At 34.3% G+C, this 22886-nt stretch overlaps 5 protein-coding genes and 1 pseudogene across 5 annotated transcripts; 4 read left to right on the top strand and 2 right to left on the bottom strand.

Moving 5' to 3' along the window:
* The first annotated feature begins 1399 nt into the window (after positions 1-1399).
* Positions 1400-3881, top strand: LOC9330534 (GDSL esterase/lipase 22). Its single transcript, XM_021013435.1, has 4 exons — positions 1400-1719; positions 2480-2598; positions 2841-3300; positions 3396-3881. Exons 1-4 carry the CDS (start codon positions 1461-1463, stop codon positions 3725-3727), a joined length of 1170 nt encoding a protein of 389 aa, XP_020869094.1. The 5' UTR covers positions 1400-1460; the 3' UTR covers positions 3728-3881.
* A 6-nt stretch (positions 3882-3887) lies between these two features.
* On the top strand, positions 3888-5533 carry LOC9327846. Its single transcript, XM_002894426.2, has one exon. The coding sequence runs from the start codon at positions 3911-3913 to the stop codon at positions 5531-5533; it is 1623 nt and encodes a 540-aa protein (XP_002894472.1). The 5' UTR covers positions 3888-3910.
* A 1474-nt stretch (positions 5534-7007) lies between these two features.
* Positions 7008-8886, bottom strand: LOC9330533 (GDSL esterase/lipase 3). The gene is made up of 5 exons (XM_002891737.2): positions 8587-8886; positions 8370-8497; positions 7802-8032; positions 7471-7726; positions 7008-7377 (listed from the first exon to the last, which is right to left on the bottom strand). Exons 1-5 carry the CDS (start codon positions 8852-8854, stop codon positions 7130-7132), a joined length of 1131 nt encoding a protein of 376 aa, XP_002891783.1. The 5' UTR covers positions 8855-8886; the 3' UTR covers positions 7008-7129.
* A 3364-nt stretch (positions 8887-12250) lies between these two features.
* LOC9327845 lies at positions 12251-13704 on the top strand (annotated as a pseudogene).
* A 515-nt stretch (positions 13705-14219) lies between these two features.
* Positions 14220-15792, bottom strand: LOC9330532 (GDSL esterase/lipase 2). The gene is made up of 5 exons (XM_002891736.2): positions 15449-15792; positions 15248-15375; positions 14905-15135; positions 14567-14822; positions 14220-14486 (listed from the first exon to the last, which is right to left on the bottom strand). Exons 1-5 carry the CDS (start codon positions 15720-15722, stop codon positions 14245-14247), a joined length of 1131 nt encoding a protein of 376 aa, XP_002891782.1. The 5' UTR covers positions 15723-15792; the 3' UTR covers positions 14220-14244.
* A 76-nt stretch (positions 15793-15868) lies between these two features.
* On the top strand, positions 15869-17088 carry LOC110225001 (probable transcription factor At4g01260). The gene is given in 2 exon segments (XM_021013405.1): positions 15869-16586; positions 16589-17088. Coding segments are annotated over 2 exon segments (597 nt in total). The 5' UTR covers positions 15869-16183; the 3' UTR covers positions 16783-17088.
* Positions 17089-22886: the final 5798 nt, after the last annotated feature.

Here is a 22886-nt window from a genome sequence, read left to right as displayed (position 1 = left end):
TTCTGCACTTTTGTTTATAATTATTTTTTTAAAACAAATGGTGCACCTTTTTGTCGTTTTAATGATCCCAAATTAGGCGTCATTTCGTTTTTTTTGTTTGTTTCTAATATATTCAACGCTAATCTTTCATTAATGGAAAAAAATGACTCGTGAATTCAATATTTTTTTTTGTGAAAAGGCCTCGTGAATTCAATACAAATACTGTATAACATATTCAATAGAGCCACATATACAGTAGCTGCTACAGTTAAAATTTCTTTGAAAGTATCTATGTGTAAACTAATATATCATCTATTAGTACAAAAAGAAAGTTTAAATAAACTGGTCGACAAAAAAAATTAATAATTTAAATATTTATTATATAATTATATGAAATACTCCAATCTATTTTAACTTAAATTTAGCTTTATAACTTAAAATTTGTTTTATAATATATATCAGTTTTTGGTTTTTAATGTAAATATTTGATAAAATTTCTAATTTTATTTGTACTGTTTTATTGTATTAACTGGAGTGTATTAGTAAAATAGAAAAGTTAATTTTTTTAATTTGTATTAAAAAAAAAAAACTTTAAACGAACACTTGATCTGTTACGGCCACGTGGGTGAGAGGTTCCATTTGACATGTTTTTTTATATTTCATTTATATATATTTTTTCTTGCCTCTAAAATGCACGATCAATAATTGAAAATAAAATCTAAAATAAATTTTGAAAATAAAAAATAAAATAGAAGAGAAACCAGTGATCCGTCAGATGCCCTATTCTAAAAATCCCCGCCTAGCCCCGATTACTCTCCGCTTAATCGTTAGGCTCACCCTATCCGCCTCGATTAATGATTAATCCCCTAAAAAATCAGTAACCCGATTATTCTCCGCCTAATCCGATTACTTCCCGCCTAATCTTATATACCCCGATTATTTTTTAGATTGCAAGTATAAAAAAACCTTTTATTTTTGTTATTCAATCATTTGAATGGGGAGTTTGTGATGTTTTACAATAACTTGTGTTCAAATTTTAATAAAAATAATAAATTTGTAATAAAAATCATAAATTTTTACAATATTAGATTAATATATTTTAAAAATATTAAAATAACCCTAAAACTAATCCCCGATTAATCCCCGATTTTAATCTGATTTTCCGATTAATCGCTAGGCCCATACCGAACACCCGACTAGCGTCTAGCGATTTTTCAAACAAGGGTCAGATGTGATAATGCGAATATAATAATTGATCAATAATCGTTTGCTAGTGCATTAATTAGGTGTATTAGAAAAAATGAACCTCGCCCGACACGTTATTATTTTTTAAATAGTATTTTGATAAAAGTTTTTTTCAATTGCCAAATTGTAGTATTTGCAATATAAATATAACGAATCAGTCTACGAGCTAAGGCACAGAAGCAATCTTCTCTTTCACTGTTCTACATCTCTCTCTCTCTCTCTCTATTCACTAAACGATGGCAAACAACTGTAATTTAGTCAGTGTTCTATGTGTATTTTTGGTATTGACTCTCTTTCACAACCCCATCGCCGTCTCCGGACAGATTAATGTTCCGGTGGTGGCCTTGTTCACCTTTGGTGACTCCAACTTCGATGCCGGAAACAAACAGACTCTCACCAAAACCTTAGTCGCTCAAGGTTTCTGGCCGTATGGAAAATCCCGAGATGATCCCAACGGCAAATTCTCCGACGGCTTCATCGCTCCGGACTTCGTCGGTACGACTTTTTTTGTTTGTTGTTAATATAACCCGAAGACTAATTAAATCGAACTCTCCAAAACATAAAACATGATACTTTTATCATTTAAAACGTTAGTAGTTACAAATCACGAGTATTGGCTAATAGTTACTCCATCCGTTTCATATTACTTGTCGTTCTAGATTATTTCACACAAATTAAGAAAATGATTAAATTTATTGTTTTACCCCTAATTAATACTCCCTCCGTTTCATAATATAAGTCGTTTTAGAGAAAAAATTTTGTTTCATAATATAAGTCGTTTTCAAGTTTCTATGCACTTTATATATTACTTTAATATTTTATAATTATTTATATTATGCAGTCTCTTTTATGATTGGCTGAACTTTTAAAAGTAGATCTTCTTAATCTGCGTGTTTAAAGCTAAAACGACTTATATTATGAAACGGAGGGAGTACATTATTTTGTTTGTTATATGTCACTAATAAGCTTAAAAAGTAAGGTTAAAACTGGAAAACTTGCCATAAATTTGCATTGTAAATATAAAACGACAAGTAATATGAAACAAAATTTTAACTCTAAAACGACAAGTAAAACGAAACGGAGGGAGTATGAGTTTTGGAAAATGGTTAGTGCATTAATTGAGCTGCTATTCACTTTTCGAAACACATGTAAAAAAAAAAAAAAAAATCGTCGGCAGATTTGGAGATGTAGTAGTAACGAGAATTATTTGTATTATATGAAAAAAAACTAATATATTTCTAAAATACAAATGCAGCAAAATTCATGAAGATCCCGATCGCGATCCCGCCGGCGCTTCAACCGAACGTCAATGTCTCACGTGGAGCTAGTTTCGCCGTCGCCGATGCTACTCTACTCGGAGCTCCGGTGGAATCTGTAAGTCAACTTCAGTTCTTATTATTCCCTATAATATATACTAGTGTATATCTTATATTTAACACCTAACTGAAAGAAAATTAATTATATGTCTTTTATTGACCCGGTCATACTAAGCGGGAATTTTTTGTTTTACTTCACATAAAGACATCTGGCCTAATGTCAATGTCAATAATCTTTACTTTAATTTATTTGCAAACTATATCATAGTTTTGGTTTTTTGTCTTTTTATTTTTCTTTAGTTGACTCTGAATCAACAAGTGAGAAAATTCAATCAAATGAAAGCAGCAAATTGGAACGATGACTTCCTGAAGAAGTCAGTGTTTATGATATACGTTGGTGCAAACGATTACTTGAATTTCACCAAGAACAACCCCAACGCCGATGCATCTGCTCAACAAGCTTTTGTCACTTCCGTGACCAACAAGTTAAAGAACGACATCAGCTTGTTGTATTCATCAGGAGCGAGTAAATTCGTGATCCAAACCTTAGCTCCATTGGGTTGCTTACCCATCGTCAGACAAGAGTACAACACCGGGATTGATCAATGCTATGAGAAACTCAACGATTTGGCTAAACAACACAACGAAAAAATTGGACCGATGTTGAACGAAATGGCTAGAACAACTCCTGGTTTCCAATTTACCGTTTTTGATTTCTACAATGCCATTCTTACTAGGACGCAGAGGAACCAGAACTTCCGTGAGTTGGTTAATTTCATTTATTTTAATTTTATAACTTCTAATACCATGTGATTAATACTTATATACAAAACCGTTAATATTTGTCACTCTTAGGGTTTTTCGTTACGAACACATCGTGCTGCGGAGTTGGGACACACGATGCGTATGGTTGCGGTTTACCTAACGTGCATTCGAGGCTATGCGAGTACCAACGGTCTTACCTATTCTTCGACGGACGTCACAACACCGAGAAGGCGCAAGAAATGTTTGGTCATCTTCTTTTTGGGGCCGATACAAATGTTGTCCAACCAATGAACGTCCGTGAGCTTGTTGTTTACCCAGTCGATGAACCTATGCGTGAGTTTTGGGTGCCTACAACAACGTCAGCCACTGTTCAAGCCAGCGACTCTAGCTCGTCCTCTAGCCGCGGTTACGAGTATTACTGAGTCTCTCTATTAAATCAATCTTTAGGGTCAATCATGTTTCTACAAGGCTTGTGAGTTAAATTATAACCGAATCAAAATCGGAATCTTGATGTGTAACGTTTTTCCGTTTTCCCTAGTGAGTTTTCCTCTATTAATAAAAGATTGATCAAAAAAACTTCGGGTATTGAGGACCTCTTTCCAACCATGCTCTCCGGCGCCGGTGGAGAACTTGCTCACCGGCGTCGGAATCTTTCCGGTTCCCTTGCTCATTTTGCTCATCGTCGTTCTAGTTTTACAGCTTTTTCATCCCTTTTAGTTCAATTTTTCTCCCTTTTAAAACCCTCTCTAACCCTTTCAACCCATATGCATCTGGTGAGATCTTCAATCAACAATAAAGGAAGAAGATGGTGCCCGGCAATTCCCATCTCTCATCCTCAACGTGCTTCACCTCTGCGAAAGTCAACCCTGATAGAACCACCAAATTTTCGAATTGAGATCTTGTTTACCCGAAAAGAAACCTCACACCAAGCTAAGGCGTACGGCGAGCTTCTTCTCAGCGACATGATTTCACCTACCGGAACGGCCATGTTCCTCTGGTTCCCCTCCACTGCTTCAAATCCCGACCAAAACCATCAAATGTTGCCCATACCATCACCGGAGATGCATGTTTCCCCGCAAAATTTCTCCTCATCTCCGTACAGCGGCCGTCGCACTCAAGATCTTCAATTGCCAGTCAAAAGGAAACTAGGTCAACTCGTGGACTTTTTCATGTCTGGCCCATTAAGGTGTCGAAAGCCCAACTTTAAAAGAGGTGATCCAAACCCTTTTCTGCAAAAGCCCAGGTCTGCTCTAATTTATTCTTTGTCCATCCTTTATCAATTTTTGAATCATCTATCGGCACCACTTGATCGAGGACGTCAAAGGAAGCGTAATGTTTCGGTTTTGTTATGGATGTTTAAGAACAATCTGCGAACCCTGCCTTTAGATTCACCCAGTTTCCTCGATCATGAAATCTTTTGTTTGAAGAAGAAAGGTACCTTGTTCCCATCTCCAATAAGTCGTTGGTGTGACTGTTGTCACCAAAGCGTCAATTGTTTATCTCTGACCCATTTAATTACCAACTTCAAGCAATCCCTCATCAACAAGGCTCGGAGCTCTTTGGACTACAAAGAAAATTTCAGAATTTTTGAGATAAACCATGAACCTTCGCATCATGCTCTTGAAAGTAAAAGATGGAAGAAGAACGGCATTATGATCCCGTCTCTAAGGAGCGGTGGTTACCGACGCTTCTTCCATCTTTCCCCCTCCTTTCCTTTGTTTACTAAAATTAGGCAAGTTCAATTCAACATCATTAAGGTTAGTATTCGTGAAACTGAAAGTTTGAAGAAGAATGGCACTATGACCCCGTTTCCAAGGAGCGGTGGTTACCAAAACTTCATCAACCCTTTATATCCGTTTCCCCTGAATTATGAGCTCAAACCCGTACCCGAAGAAATTTATATCTTTCAGGATATTCTACCATTGGTCCCATGGTCCTCTTTGCGTCTCGTGCCGGCGAACCAAGAGACAAAGGACACTTTCTCAACGTCACAAGATCTCTTGATCGTGACTATTGCAAATTTCCGTGAATTGTTCGCGGAAGTGTCTATGACACACCATGAAGTCGCTTGTGGCTTGTTGCTTGATTGCTTCGGTCTCCGATTCTCTATGGAATATCAAAACTATCTATCCTTCTTTGTTGTTAGCTTATCTTCTTTGAAGATTATTGTACTCTTTTTCATGCTTGGAGAGCTTGTAAACTTTGCCCCTATGGGTTTGATTGAATGAATTACAAGTCTTACTTGACAAAAAAAAAAATTGATCTTTGCAATTTTTATCACGCAGTGGAATTAATCGTGAGTTCATTAGTCTATTGATTCACTCTAATCTATTCGAGAGCTTCATTATTTAATAAATAGTATAAATTATGTAAAAATATATGACGATATGTTTTATGACACCGAATTAAATAATAAGCTGATTTTAATTATAAAACGAATATGATATCTATCACTAGTTGGGAAATATAATACTCCCAACTGAAATAAATATATAGAATTAAAATATAATTACCAGTTGGGAGTATTTTATAACAGTAAATATATATAGTCTGCATTATGATCTGATTTTGTGGATCGAAACATAAAATAAGACCAAAAAATCTCATCCGGTCATAAATTAAGTAATTTTCTTGTATTTAAGTAAGAGAAATAAATAATAAAAGCGGATAAATTAGCTCGACAAGTTCGTACCGAACCGCTTCATATCACATATGTAAATAATATTTCCTAAAAATAACTCTTTTGAGCTTTAATTTATGCTGTTGACAAATAAAAAAAAAAGTAAGAGAAATAAATGACGCTTGCTTATCCCAAGGTGGAAATATGAAAACATACAAATAGTATTTAAAAATCTCCATAATTGAAGCAACACACCGATCTTGACTTTATCTATTCTATATCTACGTTCAATGTTGATAAAATAGTACTAAAACGATTTGGATCGCATCACATGATTTATACTAGTAATATAGTAGATCCGTCTGACATGGTAACATTTATTGTCGGACTTATATAATTGAAAAAAGCAACTGTTTATATTAATGTTTTAGGAGGTTGTATTCAATAAAGGATTTGAAATGATTTGTATTAAAAAGATAAATTCTATGTTATTCAAACATGAATTTTAAAAATCTTTTTAAAATCAAGTGTTATTGGATTAGTGATTTTAAAATCTACAATCAAATTCATTGTTATTGGAAACATTTTAAGTTGTGGATTTGAAATGACTTGAGTGATTTTTGGTAGGATTTCAGAGAACATCTTAGTTAAAAATTCAAATATCCAAATCTCATGGTTTTAGGTGGGATTTGGGAGAGTTTTGATATCAAATTCCGTAATTCACCAGAATTCACCAAAATCATTTCAAAACTCATTAAAACTCAAATCACTCCAAATTCTTTCTTTAATACACTCCCTTTGATAAAGTTGAATGGCAATAAATTGTAATTTTAATTTTTAACTATCGTCGATTCGTCGTAGGGTTTTTAATCGGTTTTCTTTTAACAAAAAAAAGTAATTAATGGGTTTTCTCGCGCTGGCAGCTAATCTTCCGGTGCAAGAAAGATCAACGCAAATAAGCGCTAATAAGGTTTCTGCTAGCACACATCTGCACATGTTTCTTGTTGTCTATCTAATTGTCTTGTAACTCAGTATTTCATCAAGATTATTTACTTCCACCATAAAATTGTTCTCCGTATCACAAAAATAAAAAGTAATCAATTTTATTATTATCCTAACACACAAAAATTACATGACTAACATGATTAGACAAGATATATAGTGACCTCGTCAATTATTTTCATATGCACACATATAGACGATTCTAAGTGAGCCTAAATTCAAATAAGGCTTTGAGATTATAAGGTCCAGTGACATTGGGTGATCCGCCCCAAATCAGCTCTGCGATCTGTCGATGAGCCTTTTCCGTCAAATGAGAGGAATCAAAGAACAAATAATCGGTAACGTTTTCGCATAGCTCGTAACCTTGCGATGGCCCTCTTCGGTTTCCACACGTATTGATTCCTCTCAGTGGTCCGCTTCCACAACATGCCTTCTTCCCTTCTTTGAACCCTTCAAAATTAACAAATACAACAACAAAAAATGTTCTTAAAGGTAAACTATAGATCGATCTCTTACATATATGTAACTACCAAGTTTAGTTACCATATTTTGAAGGATTATTGATTCTTTCGGAAAGTGAAGAGTGATAGTCGTGAAGAGCGTATCTAAATCCGGACAATTCGCGTTGTAGCCGCCTTAAAACATCCGGAAACTTCTTGTTGTGCATGTCGATAAGCTCAGTGACAGGTTTGAAACAAGATCCTATCTTTGTTCGGTCTCTTATCAATGAACTTGGTGCACATTCGTACGGTCCCACGTTCAAAAATCCAAATTTTCTTCCTCCCATTTTATAAAGTGTCTAAGAAACATAACATTTATCTCTTTTTAGACCAAAATTTAATAATTTGAAATTAGTTTTCCATTTTATTTTTACCTTGATCACGGATGTCGTGTTACCGATAACAAAATCGACGAATTTCTCTTTGGAATTGGATTGGAAAGTTGAGGAGTTTGCAGAGAAAGGATAAAAATAGTCGTTAACTCCGATATGAAACAGATAAACAGCTCTTGAGAAAACCGTTTTGGTATCTGCATCTCCTAATTCAGATCTCAACCTCTTTTCAACATCCTTGAAGTTGTTTAGCTGTGTTCCCAAATTTATTGCCTTGAATGATTTATAAAAAAAAGTGAAAAATTGTCAAATAGTCAGGTAACTTTGAAGGAATAAAGATTTTTTTTTTGTTTCTACTCCCTCTCTCTCTCTCTCTCTAAATATATTCTCCTGTTTTAAAATTAATATTATCTAAAGTTTCAAATATATTTTTATCACAAATATTTAGTTTAGCCATAGTGATAATACGAAATAAACCAGAATTCCAAGAGTTAGTAGTTTTTTGTAGGTACATGGAAACAAAATTAATTTGTTTCCTTAAAGTAGCATGAACAAAATATCAAATCAACATTTATATTGATTTGGAACAATTCAAACTGATGATATTTACCATTCCAGGAAAGCTTTCGACTAAAGCTCCGGCGCCAGCAGAAGCAAAACTTACTCCATAGGTAAATTGATTGTTACCGTTGCTTGGTTGTAGATTTGGCGGGATCAACGGTAACCATGCGTTCTCCGCTGCCACGTCAGCGATTAGTGAGACAAAAAAATGTTAAAACTTTCCTAGGAAATAAAACTAACAAAACAGAGTAGTTTTGTTATGTTACCGATGAAATCGGGAATCAAACGTCCGTCTGAGAGTCTTCCGGTGGGAACTTTGAAAGTGGTTCGACCGTACGGCCATATATTAGACCGGAAACTTGAGACGGTATCGATGTAGTTGTTGTTTCCGGCATCGAACAGAGAATCTCCGAACACGAACAACGCAGCTTGGTTTGTTACAAGATTGTTCTTGTTTTTGCAGTTGATTGAGCCGATCGATAAGATTACTGTATAGACGAAGAAGATGATCGAAACTAATCGAGAGCTTCCCATGTTTAATCGTTAACGTTAATGTTTTGTCCACTAGCTTATATATATTCATAACATTAGTTCTTCCAACAATTTTTATTTTTTTATTCTTTTTTTTATTTTTTATATACTATAGTATTATTTCTTTTTCTTATTCTTAATTGTGCATGGACAAGTTGTTGTTCTAAAGCATATATAATTTTCCTATGCACGACTTTGAATCAAAATCGATAAATTATCTTGTTGATAAAAGTATATATGAGGTGACAAAGACAACAAACATATTTATTTTAATCATATATTTTCGAACTGCACATGAATTTGTTTTTTTTATATATATAAGAAGGTACTCCCTCTAATCTAGAAAATAAACGAGTCATACGAAAATAATAATCAGAAAATTAATTCCAAATTGTTGTGGAAATGTGAGGATACGATCGAATGAACCCCATGTCTCATTAGCCCAGACAGCTCCTGAAAGAATGCCGACGGTTAAAAAGATAAATCCAAGACTAATAATACGAAAACTCCAAAAATCTAATTGATTATTATTATCCGAACGAAATATTGTAGTCATAGAGATTATTGTAGCATAAGTGTGATCGGTCTAATACAGCGACAATACCATATCCCAAGTTAAACTAGTAAAACTTTTTGAAGTAGCAATCAGATGAATTAGAACAATCAAATTAATTATTTTCTTACAATTTAATGAGGATAAAAACACAAAAGGTGTTATGGAAAAATTTCAAAGATTTATCGATTTTTGTTTACATATTTCAAATCTATAATCACGTGTTCTCATTTTTTTCTCAGTACATGCATAGTTTTCGATTTAATATAAACAGATACAACATTAAATCAAAACCGGTAAACTTTACCTTACAAACCTTGAAAATCAACAAAGAACTTAGTACAAAAGGGCTCATACTCATGATGATAGTCAAAGGAAAAGGAGTTGTTCTTCATATTTTTGCACTAGAAAGATATCATTAATTAGTTGATAGTTTGAAAATAAAGTTTTAAAATTAGAAGCCAAGAAGCTTTATGATTAGTCAAAACTTCAAATTAATACTTTTTTAGAATCAGAAACGATCTGCATGTGTCACTTTTGACGTGATAAATAGTAAAGAATAGAACGAACGAGCGAAGTCTTGCCGCCATACTTGACCGTGGATCGCGTTTGGTCGTAGCGACACGAAAATTCGAATCTACTTCGCCACCGGTATCTACATATACATTTTTACAGGGGATTTTTGCAAAAAGTCTTTTGGATCCGGGTTTGATCCGGTTTTACTCTATTCGGATTTTGGATAAGCAATTTTAGGGATGTTGTCTTAATTTCAAACTAATCAATGAAGCCTTTATTAATTTCAAACTGAAAAAATTTATGGCAATATTAAAACGAAATTAATTCCTTTATTAATTCATATTTGTTAATTTCCTTAACTTCTCCCCACACCTAATTATTAATTTTCTTTAAGAGAATATGCGTATAATAAAACAAATAAGTTACCTATTTTAATGGTAAATAATCTTATTTGTTATATATATATATATATATATGATATCTTTAAACTAACCATATTTGTTATTTACCTTAACTACTTCTAACCATAATTATCTAACTACTTATTTTTATATAGAAAGAATATGTGATTAAAATAAATATTTTGTAAATATTAATTTGGGGACAAATTCTTACGAAAATAATTTGTTTTGTTATAAAATTTAATGTTTGTTATTTTTCTAAATTATTTTTGAAACTAAATTACATAAATACTAATAATAATTTGTCTACACCATAAAATGAAAATAGTTATTTATTTTAAATTTTTATATAATATTACGTAATTTGTTTTAGTTATATTTTCTGATATAGGTGAACAAATTATTTTCGTATTTATGAAAATTATAAAATCTAAATTAGTTTAAAATTTGAAATAACTATAATCCTAAATTTTAATCTTTATGGGTAGGTTTTTTTTTGTGACCAAAAATATTCAATTGGATCTTTCTTTAAATTTTGGCAATATCCAAAACGAAATTAATTTATAAACTCTAAAAATATCTATATTTTTAACTATTTCTATATCTAAACTCTTATTTTATGACATATATTCTTCACGATTTTTACAGAAAAAGATATAAAATATGATGAGTTAATGCTAATTAACAAATTTGAGCTAATTTTTTTACAATCTCTCGACCTAATTTAAACAGAATTATATAATTCTCATTTTATTTTTATTTGATGTTATATTTATATTATTTTGAATTATTATAAAATAAATGTAGTTAATAAATTGGGTATTTTTGATAGAAATAATGATAATCGGATATATGAGTATTTTTGACAGCAAAAATAAGAAACCTTACCGGACTTGTATGGTAACTTCTATGTAAATTATTCAATTTAAAATCGAATATTAAATCAACAAATACAATTCCGAAGTATATGGTAACTTCTTCGTTATTTAGGGAAAAAATTTCGCTAAGATATATAGAATCTTCTAATTATCATATTAACCATCAAATATTCTCTACGATCTTGAACTATGGAAAGTCATAAAGTTGGTTTACTGCAAAATTATAAAAATCGCGAAAGCGCAAATCAAATATGTTAAGATCTTTAACGATAGAAACTAAAATTAATTTCGTTTAGATATTCTGATGCGATTAACTATAGCATATCTACGCTAATTACTTATAGAATATTTTGCAGAATATGCTTTTCTTAAAACCCTAATAAAGCAACCTAATTCTAAACATTATAAATATAGGCTCTGCTATTCGGCAAATCATTTTTCATTCATCCACACAAACTTCTCTTAGCATCTATGCTTCAGTTTTTGAGCAATCTAATTTTTATTTTTCATTGTGTATTCTCTATTTTCTATTAATGATGTTATGTTTCTACGATTTTAATTCTTTTTTTTGTTTTGATATCTCAGCATCTATGCTTCAGTTTTTGAGCAATCTAATTTTTATTTTCATTGTGTATTCTCTATTTTCTATTAATGATGTAATGTTTTTACGATTTTAATTCTTTTTTTTTGTTTTGATATCTGTTAAATACAAACGCGTGCGGCGTGTCTAAGTATATGTTTTCCTAAAAACATAGTATTTTCCTTACCCCTAAAACATTCATTACCAAGATTTCAAAATTCCATTTTACCGCTAAATCATAATTAATATGACAGATTTTTATTGTAAACAATTTATCATTTTTTCATACACTACACAATTTTCTCTACTAAAAATATACAATATTAAAATCAATGTCACAACATGTAAAATTAATATTTCCAGCGGTATACCGCGGGCTCTCAACCTGAAAAAGAAAAATTAATTTTATTATTTAGTAAAATTATAGGCCCGCGGTGTACCGCGGGTTAATTTCTAGTTATTATTATTAATAGAAAGTTTGGTTATATGGTAACTTGTAAGTTTTATATTTGCCAAATGGGTAGTTTTTTTTGTGTGGTAAAGAAGGAAACCCTAAAGCAGTAACTAAAATTTCTTTTGGAATAAGTAACAATCATCTTTTTTGGGTCAAATAAGTAACAATCTTTATAAGAAAAAAAAAAAAAAAAGTAACAATCTTATATATATATTTCTAAAGACTTACAAGTAATCTTCTAGAAGAAAAACATAGAATGATAACTTTACTTACGAAACGAAGACTGATCATTGATTAAAAGTAAAAAAAAAAAATTATATGATTTATGAGAAGAAAAAGGGTTCAGGTAATTTGAGTTACGAATATTTGCTGAAAGAATAGAAAAGAAAAAAATCTTCCAAATCGAAAGAGGAAAAAAAAAGAACAGAGGCTCAGACATAAAAATAAAAACATCAATGGGCTTTTAAAGATATTCGGTTCATAATAATACTAATAAGTCACTTAAACGGCCCAATTTGTTTTTCAAACAGTCGTTAAACAAAAACTGTAAAAATGTAAAAAAGTCGAAGAAGCAAATCAAAGAGACGTTTCCACAACGGTCAATAAGTTCAAATCAAAACATTTGTATGTAATACATCCGTGTTATTCACAGCGGCGGGGAAACAAATTTGAAACATGGTAAAATACGAAATAGGACAGAAAAATAGCCGTTTCTTTACAACGGTAAAAAAATATACTATAGAATATTAAAACATGGATGGTTATAAAAGGAAACACAGAGAAGAAAACTTGACTTGGCTGTCTCCAATTTCTCTTTAGGTATGTGTATGTCTGTGATCGTCGCCATATATCTATCTCTTTTAAAACCCTGTGCTTTCACATTTCAAATGCTTTGGATTTCAGATTTTGATTTTGCTTTGGTTGTTTTCTTTCTTTCAGACTCCTCTTTAGGTGGTGCAATGAAGATTCTTATCAAGACGGTAAAGGGAAAGATAATAAACCTAGAGGTTGAGGATAGCTCCGAGACAATCGACATCAAGATCCGTGGAGAGTCCGACCCGTCAACTGGTTTTGGGTCTGGGTCCAGCGGGTTCGGGTCAAGGTGAAGTCATGATGATTTTTGTATCAACGCTTAAGGGGAAAACATTCGACCTTGAGGTGAAGGGATCCGAGACGATTAAACAAGTCAAGAACATGATCCATGATCACGGTGGGCCACCAGTGAACAAGCAGAGGCTGATGTTTCAAGGCAGGATGCTCGCAGACGGTCAGACCATAGCTGACTGCAACATCAAGACAGACGCAAACATTGTCATGATGTCGGAACAATGCGGTTGCTAAAATGGTGGAAAAACGGCCAATTCCCCCACAAACTATGTTACTTTATCGCATTCATACATGAAACTTTGTTGTGTGCCTAAAACTACGTAAACTCATATTAAATTTGAATTTCATACCCGAACAAAACAAATTCGGCATAAACCCACAAATTTCTAGATGCTGTTAATATTCCGTTAACTGTAAGCTGATTAGGATGCCACGTGGATGATAACACAAAACGACATCGTTTTATTTATAAAAAAAAAAACTATAAGCTGTTAATATTCCGTTAACTGTAAGCTGATTAGGATGCCACGTGGATGATAACACAAAACAACTCACAACCCTTGATGTTGCAGTCAGCTAATTTGTGGGGGAATAAAGTAACATAGTTTGTGGGGGAATTGGCCTAAAATGGTCTTTGTTTGTTTTGCAAACTTATCTTTAACTAATTTCTAATGTCTAGGCGTTGTCAATTTGGAATTTTAAGTAGCTGTTTAATTATTTTGGAAACTTTTCTGGCTTGACAAGGAAAAATGATGTAAGAAAATTGCAAGATGATATATATATGGCCAATTTCTTATTCGATTCTTATCATTATTATTGCAAAGATTAATCAATCATTATGACAAATTAAACACACAAAAAAAAAAAAAAAACATGAAAAGCAAGATGCAATGGGTGATTGAGCTTAATGAAGTTCAAACAGCGCTTTGAGATTATAAGGTTCGGTGACGTTGGTCGATCCGCTCCAAATCAGCTCTGCAATTTGTTGATGTGCTTTCTCAGTCAAATGAAAAGGATCAAAGAACAAGTAATCTGTAACGTTTTCGCATAACTCGTAACTTTGAGATACTCCCATTCGGCCTCCACATGTATTGATTCCCCTCAATGGTCCGGTTCCACAACATGCCTTCTTCCCCTCCTTAAACCCTATATATATCAAATAAAACGATCCAAAAGGTTATACTAAAGAATCTGTTACATCAGTTGCAATTATTAAGCAATGTTACCGTATTTCGAAGGATTGTTCATTCGTTCGGATAAGGAAGTGTGATAGTCATGAAGAGCGTATTTGAATCCCGATAGTTCACGCTCTAGCCGCCTCAAACCATCCCGAAGCTTATCGTTGTGCAGACTGATCAGCTCGGTGACCGGCTTAAAACAAGATCCTATTTTTGTTTGGTCTATAATCAATGAGGCTGGTGCACAATCATACGCTCCCATGTTCAAGAATCCAAACTTCCTTCCTCCAATTCTATACACTTCCTAAGAACATAAACACAAGCTCACATTAACTGATCAACCTTGTCCACAAGAGAATCCATACATCAATTTTGATATGATTTACCTTGATCACGGCTGTCGTGTTACTGACAACAAAATCAACGTATATCTCTCGAGGATTGGATTGGAAAACGGAAGAGTTTGTAGAGAATGGATATTGATAATCGTTGACTCCGATATGAAACAGATAAACTGCTGTTGCAATAACCCTCTTCCCTTGTGCTTCTCCTAACTTAAATCTCAACAATTCTTCAACCTTTTTAAAGTTGTCTAATTGTGTTTTCAAATCTATCACCTTGAGTGGTAAAAATGGGAAAAAAGAGTGTAAAAAGTCAAAACAATTATCATCCATTCAGCTAATAACAAAAATACAAATATGAAAGTTATAACAAATAACTGATGATTACCATTCCGGGAAAGGTGCCGGCTAAAGCTCCGGCACCGGCGGAAGCAAAACTAACTCCATAGGTAAACTGATTTTGACCGTTACTTGGTTGTAGATATGGTGGGATCAACGGTAACCATGCGTACTCCGCTGTCACGTCGGAGATTAGTTAAAAAAAAGCCGTTAAAATTTGCCGGGAAACAAAACAGAGTAATTTTGTTACCAATAAAATCAGGAATTGTACGTCCGTCGGAGACTCTTCCAGTAGGGAATTTGAAAGTGGTTTGGCCGTATGGCCAGTAATTAGACCGGAAACTGGGAAGAGTATCGATGTAGTTGTTGTTTCCAGCATCGAACACAGAATCTCCAAACACGAACAAAGCGGATTGGTTTGTTACCAGATTGTTGTTGTTGTTGTCTCTGCAGTTGATGGAATCGATCAATACGATTGTTGTGTAAGCAAAGAAGATGATTGACGTTGATCGAGAGTTTTCCATGTTTATTGTTGTGTTCTTGGATCTTGGTATTATTGCAAATGCTCTGTTTTGTGCTTGTACAATAATGATCTGTTTTGTTCTTCATATAATAGCAAGTGCTCTGTTTTCATTTATAAATATATATTTGATTTTTTTCCAATAGTTTATTTCAATAAAATTGGTTGATTGATAAGAATTTTTTTTCTTGTGGTCAAGTTGTATCTAATAAATAGTGTTGTAGAATAAATCTTCTAACTGCCCATTTGTTTTTTATTTTTTGTTGTTGTTGTCGTCGTTTGTTCTTATTGAGACCTATACTATATAACCATTTGAGAGAGATTGTTGTGAAAACGTAAGGATTTTGAGTTGTTGAGCAATCCAATCATTGTGGTCATTGCGTACGTGCCGTTATTGTTGTATACAATATGGCCACTAGAAACAGAACGTTTTAGTGTAACTACTTCTGATATTGATAACGAACTATGTTACAAGACCGGAGTTATATACCTGATTTAAATATCTCTACAGCCCATTTTTTTCATTTGCTTGTGGCCTTCGAAAACTTAGAGCCGGCTCTAACTAAAGGTCAGTTGGTAGCCAAACTTCAGAACTTGAGGAAAAAAATTGATGACAAAGTTGTGAAGTCTTTTGAAAAAGGAAAGACTAAAGAACAGATTGTTTATTCAAAAGCTTTTGACCAGAGATGTTATGATTTATCGAGAAAGATTTGGGGAATTAACTGTGTTTTTCCTTCAAAATCAAAGAATATGCGCCAAGGTCAGCTTGAAGGAAGGTTCAAGGATGAAGAAGATGAAGAGCCAGAGAGCACACCCTTATCTTTTGGTCAAGAGTTCGTCTCTTTCGTTAAAGCTGAGAATCTGAATTGTGGGGTATTGATGAAGCAGAGTATGTTGCAAGCTGGGATAAGGTCAAAGATGGACCAAAGAAGCGAGAGTTGGAAATAACGTTGAAGAAGATGGAGGCTAAGCAAGCGGAGCTTTGTATGATAAGGATTGAATTTGTGGCAGACGCGGCGAATGTGATGTTTAAACAAGACAACACATCTTCTTCGGGTAAGTAGATGGAAGAGTTGGTTGAATTAATGTTTTTTTTTACCCTTATTAGTTTGCATTTTGCGGCTTTGGTTTTGATTGGTAACATTTGGAAATTTATCGGTGTGGTTTGGCTTTTAAACTTTTGTTTATGGTCCATTTTAGCTGTTCTATTGGATATTTTTGTGTTTGCTCCTTTTGTTATATGCTTGATTGGGTTTAAGACCCCTTCCATTATGTGAACTGATATTTTATGTTTTTGATATCTTGGAATGGCCTTTTAAACCCACGATCCAATAGAGTAGTTTCTGTTGTAAACATTGGGACGAAAGCCACACTTTCTATCTGTAGAAAGACTCTCACATATGGAAAAAGGAATTGAAACCAAAGGGATTATATTAAGTTACTATTCACACATAATTACGTTAGACGCCATTGTGCATCAGCAGAATCACAGATTGCTGCAATAGTACTGTAATCTTATGGTACAATTTTTTTTTATTCTGCAATATTGTAACCAGGCGACCATGTAATGGCTGGTATCTATAGATTATAATAGATCCGTTCAAGTTTAGCAACAACTTTTCCACTGATAAAACTTGAAAAGAATTCTTAATTACCCAAGTAAACACACCCAAGTTTAAATTTTAAATTTGTTTCAGTCTAACTATTTTGATTTGGTTCTGTCTAGTAAAATTAAAAGAGATTATCAGAAGCAGAAGAAATAAAGAGAAAGAATGTAGACTTCAGGGGCAAATTAGCTCTAGGAAAAAATGTTTTTAACAAAAAATATCCATGCATATCAACAAAAAAGGAAAATCTTATTTAGTGTCAAAAGGAGGAATTTTGTAATTAAGGCCTTGGACCAGTAACAACAATATATGCTAAATCACAAATGGATTTTTTTTTTTTTTTAAGACCAATGTTACAGAAGTAAATTTTACATAGAACTGTAGATTTCCAATAAGAAAACCAAAGAATTATCTTGGTTTCTTCACAACGGTCTATTATTAATTAGAGGGTCAAACAACTGGAAAAGAATTATCATATGGGAACTTGTGAAAATTAGAACAAATAAAATCTCCCAAGGATCTATAAATGCTCTCAAATTCTCGACGGGATAGAGATGCAATCACTTAAAGACTTTTCTCGAGCATATTCAAAACAGAAAAGGTGTGAAATATTTTCAAGATCAGTATGGAGTGATGCTGATGAGATATATATTAGAGATATGATTAAAACGTTCATGAACCTAGAGGTTAAGGTATTCGACACCATCAAAAGCATCAAGGAGAAGATCCAAGAAAAAGAGGACTTTCTGTTCGCTGACCAGAGGCTCATCTATCCCGGCAAACAGCTCGAGGATGATCGTACCATATCCGACTGCCACATCCAGGATGGATCGACACTTATCCTGTTTGTCCGTGATGGTCGCTATGATTTAGCTCAAGGCAATGTAACTAGTGGAGTTAACTAGTGAGTAAGAATAATCTAGTCTTCCTATGAATGAAATAAAAATAAAATAACATTTTGAAATAATTGAGCTCTTATTTATTTTATCTTTCCTGATTTGTGTATTACGTAAACTTTTTCCTAGGCTGAATTGTTTGTGAAAATTGAGCTCTTCTTTGTTTCTTTGAGTATTTTACCGTTTTGAGTTATAAGTAGTTTTACATTTTAAAAATCTTATAGTATATTAGTAGTATGTATAAAAGATAGTGGAGGTTTTCCATAAATGGGGGGTATATTACACAATCAATTTCAAAGATAAAACAAAAAAAAAAACACATACAGATCGAAACCAAGTGACTGTTTGTAAAATAATTTATGAAACCTGCAAGATTTGTCCAATCTCTTTTTCTCTGAAGAACAAAACGTTCTCGCCTTGTATAAAGCCATGATTTATCTTCCGATGCAGGTTTCTTGCGGTCAAAGTAATAGTGATTGTAGTTCAAAAATTTCTTTTGAGCAGATTGTTCTTATTATTGCAAACACTCATCAATTCTTATTATTTAAAAAGAATATGACTACTAGCTACTATAGGACTAGACAAGATAGTAACCTCGTCTTTTATTTTCATACCTATATATGTATACATCGACAAAATCTACTTCAATTCAAACAGGATTTGGAGATTACAAGGTCCGGTAACATTCAACGGTCCGCTTCAAATAAGCTCAGTGATCTGTCAATGAGCCTTCATGTGTGATGGACAGGAAATATTGAGAAATTAAGTAAAAACTTTGATTAAAATTTTAAGAAATCACACTAATATGTTTGACCCACATAACTGGTAGGTCAACCGTAGTGTCATACGGCCTGTTTTGTCTTTTTATAATTGTCGAATTAAATTTGTAACATCTCCGGAAAGGAAACCAAAGAGTCACGCACCAACTTGGTTTCTTCACAACGGTCAATTACAGCTCAGTCTAACACTTTTTTTTTTTTGTCAACCGCTATTAATTAAGACTCAAAAGAGCCATTTCTGAGGAATGTTGTTTACATACGTGATGTGATGCGGTTCGGTACGAACATTTCGTGCCAATTTATCCGCTTTTACATTTGCACTACGAGAAATTAAAGATAAAGAAAAATTTGTGAATTCCTCTTTGTCGCTCTGTAACTCCTCCAAATACGCTGAAAATGCCGGCCATTCGGTTGGAGAAGACACCATCTTCACCAGGTCTGAACAGTCTGTGAAAAAAGCCACATCTTGGTTATCGGCACCTATCATGCACTTCATTGCCCAAAGAAGAGCTTCCACTTCGGTATGTAAGGGAGAGAGACTTCTACGCAGGTTTGCAGCTCCCATGGTTGGCGTCTCTCCATTAACTAAGGTACATACCCAGCCTGTACCTGAAAATTTATCACTTTTTTTCCACGATCCATCTATGAAACAACGATGGCCAGAATAAGAGGTATCCTGAGAAATATCCCTTACTCGAGGTCGAGTATCCTGAACCAACGAACCCCGATTTTCAGCATGTAGCTCGACTTGAGCTGCCTGCCACGATTGTGCCTCTTTTTCCGCTAAACATAAAACCTCACATGGATCTTTATCCACATTATCGAAAAGTTTCTCATTTCGTGCTTTCCAGATATACCAAATTATCCAAGGATATGATGTTGAATCGAGTTCTGAGGGTATTCTCCAAAATAAGTGGTCCAAATTTGCATAAATAGAAGCTGAAGGAAACGTTCATGGAACCGTAGGTATCTGCGAAAGTGCCCAAATTTGCCGTGTAGGGTGGCATTCAAAAATTGTATGATTAATAGTTTCCACTTCCGCACCGCACCTTGCGCATCCTATGTCACAATTTATCCCTCTTTTCCGCAGATTTTCTGTGACCGGAACACAACCTGCTAACATTTGTCACAAAAAGTGCCGTAGCTTCGGCGGACAATGCACTTTCCGAGTATGTGCTTTTAGTAAATTGATTTGTGGGCCAATAAATGACAAATTATTTTCCTGGTTTTCTAGCCGGGCCGTATGATATCCAGATTTAACTGAATATTTTCCGGATTTTGTGAAATGCCAACCTAGAGTATCCTCCTTTGTTGGCGCACCCAAATGCAGAGCGCATATCAGAGAGACGTCTTCCGGAATAAAGAGCTCATTTAAGAGATCCATCTTCCAAAAATTTGTCCGTGTATCTACAAGATTATTAACTTTTAATGACGGGTCAATAATAGAACCGTTGCTTCTTGCTGGTCTCGGGAATTGAGCTGGAATCCACGGGTCTTCCCAAACTGAGATGGAAGCCCCCGATCCGACTCTTTTAATAAGTCCTTTATTAACCAGAGATCTAGCTGAACATATACTTCTCCATCCATAGGATGGAGAGTATGATTTAATATTATCCAGAGGATTGGATTTGCGAAAATACCGACCTTTGAAAACTTTCGCAAATAGAGAATCTGGGACCGTAATCAACCGCCATAATTGTTTTGCCAGTAGAGCCGAATTAAAATCATCTACATTGCGAAAACCGAGTCCACCTTCCGACTTACTATTACATAGTTTGTTCCACGCCATCCAATGCATACCTCTAGAATCACTATTTGAACTCCACCAGAATTTTGCGACCGCACTTGTAAGTTTAGAAGTAATTGTTTTCGGTAGTCTGAAGCATGACATAACATAAGTTGGTAATGCCGCAGCTACCGATTTAATCATTACTTCTTTTCCGCCCTTTGATAAAAATTTTGCCGACCAACCATTTATCCTTGTTTGTAACCTATCTCTAACAAACGAAAATATTTTTGTCTTCGAGCCTCCTAGACTTTCCGGTAACCCTAAATATGAGCCCATGCCGCCAAGGTTATTAATTCCCAACACTGCTTTTATTTCCGGCTTGATTGCTTCTTCCACTTTATGACCAAACTGAATTGATGATTTTGTGAAGTTAATCTGTTGTCCCGAAACCGCTTCGTATTGCTTTAGGATCCTTAAAATTACCGCACACTGCTCTTTGTTGGCTTTACAAAAGAACAAACTATCATCCGCAAATAACAGATGAGAAACCGGAGGACTTGCTGTTGCTACTTTTATGCCCGTAATCAACTTCTCGTTTTCCGCTTTTCTTATATTCGCAATTAGCACTTCCGTGCAAAGGATAAATAAATAGGGGGATAAAGGATCCCCTTGTCTTAGACCCCTTTCTGGTAATATTAGTCCTCTAGGCTGGCCGTTAATAAGAACCTTATATTGGACCGTTGTTACACACAACATTATCCAAGATATCCATTTCTCACAGAAACCCATTTTTCGTAATAATTCTTCGATAAATTTCCATTCCACCCGATCATATGCTTTACTCATATCTGTTTTAATAGCCATAAATTTGCCTTTACAAGACGGATTTGTTCTTAAACCATGGAACATCTCTTGCGCGATAAGAATATTATCCGAGATTAGGCGGCCTTCAACAAAAGCCGATTGTGTTTCAGAAATTAGATTTGGTAGAACCGTCTTAAGTCTTTGACACAGAATCTTTGAAATAACTTTATAACCAACATTGCAAAGACTTATAGGCCGTAATTCCGTCATCCGTGTCGGTCGCTCCGTTTTTGGGATAAGGCATATGTTAGTCGTATTTAGCCGTTTATCAAAAACTCCATCTTGTAAAAAAGAGTTTACAAGGAGTACCAAATCTTTTTTTATGGTAGCCCAAGCTTTCTGAAAAAACAAAGCTGTCATACCATCTGGTCCCGGTGCTTTTTCCGGATGCATCATAAACAAAGCCGCTCTCACCTCATTTTCGATCGCAGGCGCCGTTAAGAAGTCATTGATCTGATCCGTTATCAGTGTTTTAACCTCTGCCAGTGATTCTTCAAAGGCCCGAGGATTAGATGTGGCGAACAAATCCTCAAAATATGAGACTGCTATGTGCTGAATATCTTTATCCTCAGCATGCCATGTCCCATTTTCATCATGTAACCCAGTGATTCTGTTCCTGGCACGTCTCTGTTTAGTAAGAGCGTGGAAATATTTGGAATTATTATCCCCTAATGTCATCCAAAGACTCCGACTTTTTTGATACCAATATTGTTCCTCATCTCTGTACGCCTCTTTTAACCGTATTGTTAAATCAGTAATTTCCTCCCTTGTTCTCATATCATCTCTCTGTGCCGCTTCCAATTCAGATTTAAGTTCCTCAATTGTTTTCCGTCCATAAGGATTTAACTCTTTCCGCCATTGAGATATAGCCCTTCTACAGTTTGTTAGTCTTTCCACAAATTTTCCCTCTCCTGCCCCAGTATCCAAATTCCACCCATTTGAGATTGCTTCTAATAACCCTTCCTTTCCAATCCATCTCTTGTCGAACCGAAAACTTCGCTTTCCACGTGGTAACCTATCCGCAATCGTAGCTATCAGTGGTGAATAATCTGAAGCTACCATTGGTAGATACTCAATGAATGAGTTGCAAAATAACTCATGCCAGTCTTCATTGGCTAGACCCCTATCTAAACGACACCGTATTGGTTTTTTATCCCGCCAACCCCGCCAGGAAAGCCAGTCTCCAATATAAGGAAATTCCAAGAGACCGCAATCTTGTATCATTGAATTAAAAGGTATGAAAGAAGACGCATGTCTTAATTTACCACCTCGTTTTTCATGATTTCCTGTTAG

Source organism: Arabidopsis lyrata (genome assembly GCF_000004255.2).
Source record: "Arabidopsis lyrata subsp. lyrata unplaced genomic scaffold ARALYscaffold_1, whole genome shotgun sequence".
NCBI lineage: Eukaryota > Viridiplantae > Streptophyta > Magnoliopsida > Brassicales > Brassicaceae > Arabidopsis > Arabidopsis lyrata.
Note: the sequence above shows the minus strand (reverse complement) of the source record. Positions and strands in the feature narration are given on the sequence as shown.

Coding starts and splice junctions, on each gene's coding strand:
- LOC9330534 (XM_021013435.1), top strand. CDS start 1,461: ATGGCAAACAACTGTAATTTAGTCAGTGTTCTATGTGTATTTTTGGTA. Junction 2,599..2,840: donor TCGGAGCTCCGGTGGAATCT/GTAAGTCAACTT, acceptor ATTTTTCTTTAG/TTGACTCTGAATCAACAAGT. Junction 3,301..3,395: donor GCAGAGGAACCAGAACTTCC/GTGAGTTGGTTA, acceptor TGTCACTCTTAG/GGTTTTTCGTTACGAACACA.
- LOC9327846 (XM_002894426.2), top strand. CDS start 3,911: ATGCTCTCCGGCGCCGGTGGAGAACTTGCTCACCGGCGTCGGAATCTT.
- LOC9330533 (XM_002891737.2), bottom strand. CDS start 8,854: ATGGGAAGCTCTCGATTAGTTTCGATCATCTTCTTCGTCTATACAGTA. Junction 8,033..8,369: donor TCGAAAGCTTTCCTGGAATG/GTAAATATCATC, acceptor AAATCATTCAAG/GCAATAAATTTGGGAACACA. Junction 7,727..7,801: donor ACACGACATCCGTGATCAAG/GTAAAAATAAAA, acceptor TATGTTTCTTAG/ACACTTTATAAAATGGGAGG.
- LOC9330532 (XM_002891736.2), bottom strand. CDS start 15,722: ATGGAAAACTCTCGATCAACGTCAATCATCTTCTTTGCTTACACAACA. Junction 15,136..15,247: donor CCGGCACCTTTCCCGGAATG/GTAATCATCAGT, acceptor TTACCACTCAAG/GTGATAGATTTGAAAACACA. Junction 14,823..14,904: donor ACACGACAGCCGTGATCAAG/GTAAATCATATC, acceptor TTATGTTCTTAG/GAAGTGTATAGAATTGGAGG.